Source organism: Daktulosphaira vitifoliae, unplaced genomic scaffold (assembly GCF_025091365.1).
Source record: "Daktulosphaira vitifoliae isolate Bord-2020 unplaced genomic scaffold, ASM2509136v1 Scaffold_115, whole genome shotgun sequence".
NCBI lineage: Eukaryota > Metazoa > Arthropoda > Insecta > Hemiptera > Phylloxeridae > Daktulosphaira > Daktulosphaira vitifoliae.
The window spans coordinates 13111-23600 of NW_026099684.1; the positions used below are offsets into that span (position 1 = coordinate 13111).

The 10490-nt window shown below is 28.1% G+C and overlaps 1 protein-coding gene across 1 annotated transcript; it reads left to right on the top strand.

Annotated features, from left to right (window-relative positions):
- Positions 1-1198: 1198 nt before the first annotated feature.
- LOC126909091 (uncharacterized) lies at positions 1199-2858 on the top strand. Its single transcript, XM_050691476.1, has 3 exons — positions 1199-1808; positions 1885-2625; positions 2689-2858. The coding sequence occupies exons 2-3, from the start codon at positions 1921-1923 to the stop codon at positions 2803-2805; spliced, it is 822 nt and encodes a 273-aa protein (XP_050547433.1). The 5' UTR covers positions 1199-1808; positions 1885-1920; the 3' UTR covers positions 2806-2858.
- Positions 2859-10490: the final 7632 nt, after the last annotated feature.

Consider the following 10490-nt stretch of genomic DNA (forward strand, 5'->3'; position numbering starts at 1 on the left):
GATAATCAAGTAGTATGTGGTAAGTGTTAACAATAATAAACTATATTAACAATAATATAATAGTATTTCTAAAATAAAACAATATTTAGTGGCACAGTAAAATTGTATAACTTATTTTATTTTATTTTATGTATATTATTATATATAATATGTATATATTTTTTTATTTCATTAAAAAAATGATTATGATAAATATTTATAATCATTAACATTATAATCATAGTCATAATTTCATTTATTTTAATACTCATTTGTGAAATATCAAAAATAGTATTTAATATTAATAATAATACTTAATAGTAAGTATGTGAGAATTATTCAACTTTCTTTTGCACTCTTTTCTAGTAGTTAATATTGTTTAATTTATTTAAAGGTTGTGTTGAACTATTATGTCAAAATTAAATTTCTTTATACATAAATAAAAGCTAATTTTGACATAATATATTGATTATTTTATAATTTTAAGGTTTGAAAACATTTTGTTAAAGATTTGATAAATTTAATTTTATAAATTTAAAATCCGAATTAGATTTTAGGAAATAAAATTTGAAATATTACATTTCAAATTCATTTAACTAAATTTAAATTTAATTATAAATGTAATAGATATTAAATTAAATTATTCATAGTTTTTTTTTATCATTAAAAGATTTTAAATCCAAAATTTGATTTTATTTTACTAATAATTTGATGAATGCAAAAAAATTTACAGGGTGATAAAAAGATATGTTTTCCCCAGTGACTTTTCTTCAATACGCATTGATAATAATCAATCCCTATGGTCAAGTTAAGTAACCGATTGTTTTTTCATGGTTTCAATCATGGTTTTTCTCGCACATTATTATAGAATTTTCTTTATTATTTCGTAGTACTTTCAAGTGATTCATAAAAAGTTTCATCATTAGTAATGTATTAATATTTTGTTTATTGTATTATAGTAGTAGTATAGTTCAAAAAAGTTTATATGTTAGAAATTAAAATTTTACTAATGACAGTGGAAAAAAAAATATTATAAATGTAATAATCATTAGACAATCATTTACATGTTCATTATTTGTATATTAGCTGAGCTAAAAATGTTAGTGAATGAAAGAGGACTTATTAGCTCCATACCCTACACAGCAATCATTAAGTAATATTTTTATGTTAATAATTATAATGGATAGATTATTATATATTATAAGTAGTATATAGAAAGCGGGAGCTGGCACACAAAGGTGCCGCGGTCATTGATTTGTTGTACTAGGTCGTTTGTATACACGTGTATATAGGATGGTACAGATCGCACGTGTATGAACCGGTCTCTGGGTGGGGTACTTTACTATATATTAGTATATATTGATGATTATGTAAAAACTACTAATTTGTACCGTTATTCAGTATTCTGTATATTTGTTAACTAACATAAACACTTGTACTTTTTCCTATTAACCTTCAAACCATTGACCAGTTAAGACATACTTGGTTATGGAAGTATTTAATTGTTGGACGGAATGTCAGCGGTATAAACATGAAGATAAAATAAAAAATATAAACAACGCAGTCTCTACTAATACAGAAAAAATAAACGAATTGAAAATTACGATAAAAGGGGTGGAATTCAATTTATTGCATCAAGTTGAAGATTTAACTTACAATATAGACAAATTGTATAAACTTGTGGAAAATAATACAAATCGACTCGTTTCACTTGAAAAATCAAAAAGAAATAATAACTATCTTAATTATGCAATTAAGTTCGTTGTATCAATGATGGAATTAGTAAGAGTGGGGATGAGAAAATTGATCAGTAGATGAAAAAAAAAAAAGTGATTATTTTCATTTCAATTTTATATTTTTAATACACCAAATAAACTACTATCATTCAGTTTATTGTGTTCACAGTGTTTGGTCTTGATTTACTAACACAGTTTGATTATCATGGCCGAGGCAATGTTGAATAATATGAAAATTATGAGAGAAGATGATTTTTTTTCCAAAAATAACTTGATAAATTGTTTAATGTACAGATTGAGTACTAATGAAAATTTTTTTATATTAATCGGTGTAGAGTCTAACGAGACATTTAATACAGCAGTTCGTATTATATCACCTTTACAAAATGTTTCAATCACAGTGGATACTTTAAAGTGTATTTACAATTCGATGGGTAACATTTTATCTATGATATTATCTGATCCGATTAAAAAAGAACATGTATTATTACTTGAGGACGATTCAACATCGATAAGTAAAAGCGTTTACCGTGAGAAAAATGTGTTATTAATAAAATCAAGAAGTCAACCAAGATGTCAAGTTATTTTAAAATACGAACATTTAACAACATTATTGAACTTAGAATGTATGATCATGGATGCCATTAACCGTCAAAACATTATGAATAAACCAGTTATTCAAATGCAGTATGACGAAATTACTGAATATTATCATAATATATGCACCAAAGATAATGTGTTATATGATTATAATACAATAGATACGACTATTAATAAAACCAATTATCACCAAGCTGCGAGATTTATCACCGAAAAGCATGGTTATAGTTATGCTTATGAAATCTTAGCGTTGATGCATAGGAACATTTTTGAACGATTAAATGAAAAAAGAATAAATAACATCCAAGAGGTAACAAATAATTAATAATTATTAAAAAAAAATAGATATATTTATAATATTTTTTTCTCGTAGAACGTTGGTTGTGGAGAAACTATTGATCTACCGTCTTTGGAAAAAACAGAGGCTATTTCTAATGATCTTAACAGTCAACCGTTAGCAAGTTATTTTTCACAATGGGATGACAAATAATTTTCTACTTAAATATAACCAATCTTATTTTACTAAATTTTATATTATATTAAATGGATAAATAAAAAATAAAAAAAAATACATATATTGTAATGATAATAATTTTTTTTTTTATTAATAAATTTACATTATATTAACGTACAATATAAAGTTTTTTTTTTTTCAATTTATAATTATACACTATCCAAATACCATTTCTTCAATTTGTGTGCTGTAAATAGTGTACATCTGTGTGGACTCAAATCCTTGTGGAACATGCACATGGAAAAGTACTATTTTTATACAAGTTATCTATTGACGGACACTGCATAGTTTCTAGGTTTATTATAAGACATGGTTTTGAAAAAAGATTTTGTAAAAGTTGTTTCTTTTGTTCACCTTTCACATATATAATATCATATTTCATCGAATTTAATAGCGGATAGATTTCTTCTATATTTACATAACCATAACAAATAGGTATTCGGTGGTAGTGTCGTTCCAACCATTTATTTACAGCGTGTGATTTATCGTTTTGAACAAAAGAACTTTTAAATATCCAAGTATGTTCGCTAAATACATCTATATCAAGAACTGATAGTTCTTTTATGTGATAATTATTGTATGAGTCGAGCACGCAGTGTACGTCGAAAATTGCTGAAGTCATGTTTTTAATTCTTTTTCGGAATTTTAGGTGTATTCACATTCGTGTTTGGACGTTACTGTTATATTCCCTTTTATTAGGTTCGAAAGACTTATTTATTAATGTTTTATTCTTTAAGTTGATATTATATATCTCATTAGCATGATTGTTTAATTTAAAATTCACTTCTTGCATTTCACTAGTTAATATTTTTGTATTTTTTTCTATGGACTCTATTTTTGCGTCTATATTTGCAATTAATGTTTTTATTAGGTATACATCATCTGATAATAATTTTGTTTTACTTTCATTATTTTTAAAATTCGAATGAAACAATAATATATCTTTTGTAATATTTTCATTGGAATTTTGAATTTTTAATACATCATCTGTCAATAATTTTGTTTTACTTTCAATATTGTTAAATCTCGATTGAAGCAATAAAATGTCTTTTGTAATAGTATCATTGGAATTTTGAAGCTGAATGAGTTGTTTGTTTCGTTTGCTCTCTATCGAAGCGCCGAATATGTTCATGGTTCAATACCACTTCAATAAACTGATAAAATTTAATTTTCATCACTTTTTATATCATTCACAGATATCCAAGAGTTGTGAGAAGTGTCATAACCCAACCATTTCACCAATACTTTAGAGTTTTTTCTTTTAATAATTCTCTCTATGAGAAAATCGTCTGGATATTTAGTCAGTTGTATTTCATGCTCATAAAAACAACCTTTTATAGGCGCACCAGTGTAATCTTCTAACATATAAGTCACCGGCAAGGTGTTGTTTACTTTTGCAATAGTGAATATTTCACTCGACCAATTAGCTATATAACCTTTAATAAACAAAGTTTTATAAATAGATATACGCACTTTTTGACCTATTCTGAATTTAGCTTTAGATTTTAAAACTTTTCTATGATTAAATTTCACCGATAACGGATTCTTATCAGCTTGTATTGGTGTCATTCCAATCGTACGATGTTTACTGTTATTATATTTTTCCATCAACAAGTCTAATATATTAATCCATTTTCGAGAACCTCTAGCGGTGAATTCACGATACATGATTGTTTTTAATGTTCTATTAAAACGTTCTATAATGGATGCTTTAATTGTACTATAGGTTGAGTAATGGTTGATTTTATATTTTTTTACAAGCTCGTTAAAATGTGAATTAAAAAATTCTTTTCCTCCGTCAGTGTGCAAAAGCCGTGGTTTACGTATTTTAAATATTTTAGCTATAGCTTCGGCAACGGTTTTTCCAGATTTATTTTTTATTGGGACTGCCCAAGCATATTTAGTAAAACAATCGATCACGCAAAGTATATACTTATAACCCTTATTCAATTTTGCGATAGGAATAACTTCTATTAAATCGGCTTCCCAAAGATCGTTTTTACCGTTAACGTTGACTCTTCTTCTAGGGAATTTTTTTCTAGCCGGTTTGTGTAATTCAAACGCTATATCAAATCTAGACATATTTAGGCAATCGTTTAATATATCCGGATTCTAATAGTTCTTCAAAAATTGATATTATTTCATTGTCTAAACCAGAGTTACCAGCGTTTTTTGAAGACAGGAGTAGCTTCAACCTTGACACTAGTTCGTTTGGATCATCCCAAAAAATATACGTTTCTTTATAGTTTTGTAAAAGTGTTTTAGAAAGCTCACCTCCAGAAGTAAACAATTTACCTACAATATCGGTATATTTTTTACCACCTTTTTTTATTTGATTTTTATCAGCTTTCAAGTGAGCTGATGTTGTTATAAGAATTAGTTTGTAAATTTCCAAGTCCTCATTTTTGTAATCTACCGGATGTTTGTTAAATATAAGTTGAATTAAACCACGTGTAAGTGGATAAGGATTGTTATCAATAAAGAGCGATCCATTTTGCCAATCAAAAATTACATCTCTTGATTTTCCATAGGATATTATTTCTCCCGTGTCTCCCAGTTTTGGACCATACAATTTATCTAATTGCTCTGAGTTAATCCATTGTTTTTTATTCTCACCTATGTATCGATTTAGTTTTATTAAGAAATCATCCTCTTGCTTTACAGAGGATGTGTTGTTGTTGTCGAATTCACCGACCTCATTAACAACATTTTCTTGTTTAAGTATTTCATTTTTTTCATTATTTTCTCTAATATAATTATCTTTTTCATTAAGACTCGCTATACGTTCTAGAGGGGATATAATTGGCTTTAATGTGTCTGCAATAAAAAATTCATTATTTAATCGTCCTTGTTTTAAATCGTTAAATTTACGTTTAATGTTCTCTTTTGCTTGTATTAAGTTGGTTAGCAACAATTTCTCGTTTTGCATAATTGCCGACTACTCGACTACACAAATTTTTGTCTTATATAGTAACAAAGCAATGGAACCCAAAACGGTAACGTCCATCGTCTCTACGATCATCTTTACTAATAACCACAAATCCAAATTTTTCACGGTTCCAACCGGTCATGCAAAACGTTTTAAAATCTTTAAAACTCATATCTCCAGAGCAATGGTCTTGAAATACATGTTTAAGATTAAGTTCATCTTGTTTAAATAATAATATATAATTGCTATTATCCCTTAAAAGGTGCTTTGGTATTCTAGAATAAGATTGTGCAAGGTAAAAACAATCTATGTTGTTGTGTCTACCGCGTGAATAATACGATTTGATAACATTCTGATTTTCACATATCACGTCATCGAAAATAAAAATTGAGTTGCCAAGTGCTTTTTCAGGGGGTATAACACTATCGTTTTCGTGATACGTAAAAAGTTTTATACCGTTTATCTCGCCTAGAATATTCTTTAATGTTATATACTTTGGTTGTTGTAATGTTTTACTGTAAATATAAACGTTTTCGAATCTCACACCGTTAATATCTGTTAACAGAGCAAAGATAACGTTAGTTTTACCACAGCCCGAAGGACCTACAATTAAACCTCTTATAGTATTAGGAAATAAAGATCCATGTCGTTTAAACTTTTGTTCATCAGTTCCTAGTGTATCAACGTTCTGAACTACAAGCTTGTTTTTATGCTCGAAAAAACGCATTCTATTAATTTACATATAAATGTTGATGTGTGATAAATAAATATCACACACGATGAAACCTACTCGAATGGTGAGGAACAATAAAGGTGGTGGGTTATTGAACTACCTTATAAATAAAACTCCCGTGGAATTACATTTACCAGGCGGCTATCAGTAATAATTTTAAAATATACACAAATTACTTAAATTAATTGATTAATTTTATAGATTTTGTGGGCCAGGAACAAAGTTGAAAAAACGTTTGTTGCGTGGTGACGTAGGTATAAATAGCTTAGACAGAGCTTGTAAAACACATGATATAGCTTATGATCAAAGTAACGAAAAATTAGATCGACGCACTGCTGACGCAGTTCTAGAAAAGCAAGCTTGGGATATTTTTGTTTCAAAAGAGACAGGGTTAAAAGAAAAAGCAGCTGCACTGGCTGTCACTGCAGGTATGAAAGCGAAGCGTAAACTACGTATGGGTTTGAATAATTTAAAAAATAAAACGTTGAAAAATGATAAAAAAATGTTTACGGCCTCTAAAAATAAATCAAACAAAAGTATAAAAAGAAAACGACAATCGTTGTCCAGAATTCATTCTGATCATTCCATCGCCTAAATACGGTGGTGTTTTACCTTTAATTACGTTGTTCTCTGCATTGAGCGCATTAGGTGGATTGGCCGGAGGTATTTCAAATATAATTAAGACAGCGCACGAATTAAAAAACAACAACAAAAATTCGTCTTCGGGAAANGCAACAACAAAAATTTGTCTTCGGGAAAAGGAATGCATTTGAAGCCTTATCATAAAGGAAAGGGAATGTTTTTAAAACCTTATAAAGGAGAGAGTATTCACAGTGTAAAAAAAAAAAACCTCTCAAAAAATAGAGTTACCTAAACAAGCAATGTATGATTATGAAATAATAAAATATGCAAAATTGTTGAAAATGCCTCAGTTCAGAGGCTGCTACTGTAGAGATAATTTACCAAAACGGTGTAAGCGGATAGAGTCTATGGTTATAAATTTGGACAGCGTCAATAACTTTGGCACGCATTGGGTATGTTTTAGAAAAGTTAATAAAGATGTAAAATATTTTGACAGTTTTGGAAACTTAAAACCCCCTTCTGAAGTTCAAAAATATCTAAGTGGATGTAATATAATATATAATTACAATAATTATCAGAAATACGATTCAACGAATTGTGGTCAACTCTGTTTGAGATTTCTATCGAACTTATCACCATGACATCGATTTCAATGAATGGTAATTCATCACAGTTGGAATGTGACTTTTTTCCACCTCTGCAAACCGAAAAAAAAACTAAAATAAGTCTTTTAAGTTTACAAACAAACAATACAATTCCTAATATAACTGAAAATAGAAATAAAATAGGTGTTGCTAAAGAAGATGGTAGTATTTATGAAATTATTATTACAACGGGATCATATGAGTTGTTGGATTTAGAAACTTTTTTAATGGATTTTATGTCAAAACTTAATATAGTATTCCAACTTAAAACCAATCAAATAACATTAAAATGTGAAATGTTATGTAATAGGGACATTGACTTTTCTATACCCGGTAGTATTGCCACACTATTGGGATTCGAAAAAAAAATTTATCCAGCTAACGTTAAACACATATCAGAAAATCCAGTTAATATAATGAATGTAAATTGTATAAAAGTTCATTGTAATTTAGTATCTGATTCATTTGATAACGGTGCGCCAAGTCATGTTATACACGAATTTTTCATGAACGTTCCAGTAGGATTTCACGTATCCGAAGTTATATTAAACCCTGTTTATTATCCTCTTAACACGACATCTATAAGCCAAGTACAAGTATCATTGAAAGATCAAAACGGAAATTTAATCGACTTAAGAGGTGAACCATTATCGGTACGTTTACATATGAAACGTGAGAGTTGATGGGTCTCAAATTTAAAAATTTTAAACAAACAGTTAGTATTGGTAACGTAAAAACGTATAGTAATAATAAAAATAGTTTATTAAATAGAAATCCTCGTAATTTTTATAAATTGAAAAATACTCGGTGTATTCAAAATAACCCTTCTCCGGGAAAGTGTTCAGAAAATAATAAAAGAATTAAGTTAACCAAAAACAATTTGTCATTTCTGAAATCATTAGGTGTATTATAAAAAAAAAAAAAAAAGATAGTTCTTATTTGAATGTATTGGAAAAATATACAGACGAATCGCCTATAGAGGATTTACATTATCGTTCCTATTTACCATTTTCCACTACAGCGCTCTCAAACGGTGATCAAATACGAATAGCCGTACAAAATACCGATGCATACACTCTGTTTTGTGAAAGTTTTATATACATTGAAGGTGAAGTAAAAGTAAAATCAGGGACTGTAGGTAAAATAGCTATTGCAAACAATGGATTAGCTTTCTTATTTGATACAATATCTTATGAAATAAACGGAGTAGAAGTTCAAAAAGTAAAAGATCCAGGAACGACAAGTTTGATGAAAGGTTATTGCTCTTATTCTTTGAACGATGTAAATAACCTTCAAAACGCTTTTTGGGATCCTAACTCAACGTACAACGATTATTCTAGTACAGACTTTAAATTTTCGGGATGCATTCCAATGTCACACATATTCGGTTTCGCCGAAGACTATAGGAAAATATTAATTCAAACTAACCATCAGCTTATAATGAATAGAGCATTAAATGACAAAGCGGTGTTGAGAGCAACAATTAGTAGTGGTATTACATGGTCCAATGACGAGGCAAAAGAACTTTTAAAATCTAGTGTTACTTTAACAAAAGTTGTATGGAAATTACCAGTTGTGCGAGTTAATGACCGCGAAAAATTAAAACTGTTAAAAATTGTTGAAAACCATAAAGATATTTATTGCGCGTTTAGAAATTGGGACTTGTGTGTTTATCCAGAGTTGCCGAATACAGAGAGAACAAGTTGGATGGTTAAATCAACCTCTAACATAGACAGGCCCCGTTATATAATAATAGCTTTTCACACGGCTGAAACTAGTGAATCAGGAGATCGTACACAAAAATTTGACTCATGCTCACTAGTAAATCTAAAGGTGCATTTAAATTCATTCGAGTATCCCTATGAAAACTTTAATGAAAATTTCGATAAAAAATTAATAACATTGTTCTATCAAAACTATATAAATTTTCAACAAAATTATTATGAGAGAAAAAAATCTAAACCGTTATTCAATAAAGAAGAATTTTTAAAATATGGTCCTCTTTTTTGCATTGATTGTACACGACAAAAAGACGACGTGAAAACCTCAACCATAGACTTGAGAATCGATTTTGAATCATCTGAAAAATTTCCACCGTCCACTACTGCATACTGTTTGATAATTCACGATCGTATATTACAATACAATCCATTTAGTGGAGACGTTCGAAGATCATAAATACTTTTTCTCTACAAATTCATTAAATATTGTAATCTTTTTTTATTTAATTATGTAGTCTATGATAATTTAAGGAAATTATTTTAAATTAATGTAACAATATTTATTTTATTATAAACGACTTGAACAGCCGTGAAAATATATTGTATTTTTTTTTTCTATAACTACAAAAAATAATTATGAAATAATAACATATATGTATACATATTAACTAAAATAAATTACAGTTTATTTGTTTAGTAAAATAATTGTTTTTTACACACAGATAAATATATTATATTGATCTATAAAAGTAACAATTTAATTAAATATATATACAATCACAATTTAAATTAATTTATTATATAAAAAAAAAAAAAAAAATTTGTTCATTCATTGTTCACTTTTTTTTTTCAAAGAATAATGTCCCCAAGCTTTTGTATATACATTCGGATATTTTTCATCACCACCGACTAGTGCACGTTTGTCATATTTACTAGTAAGAGCAACTTTTTCCATTTCTATCGTTTGTAGAATATGATTTTTCGATCTAATTGTTGACATTTTACGATTAATGGATAATTGCTCCTTCAAACACTGTAAATAGTGTTTTATT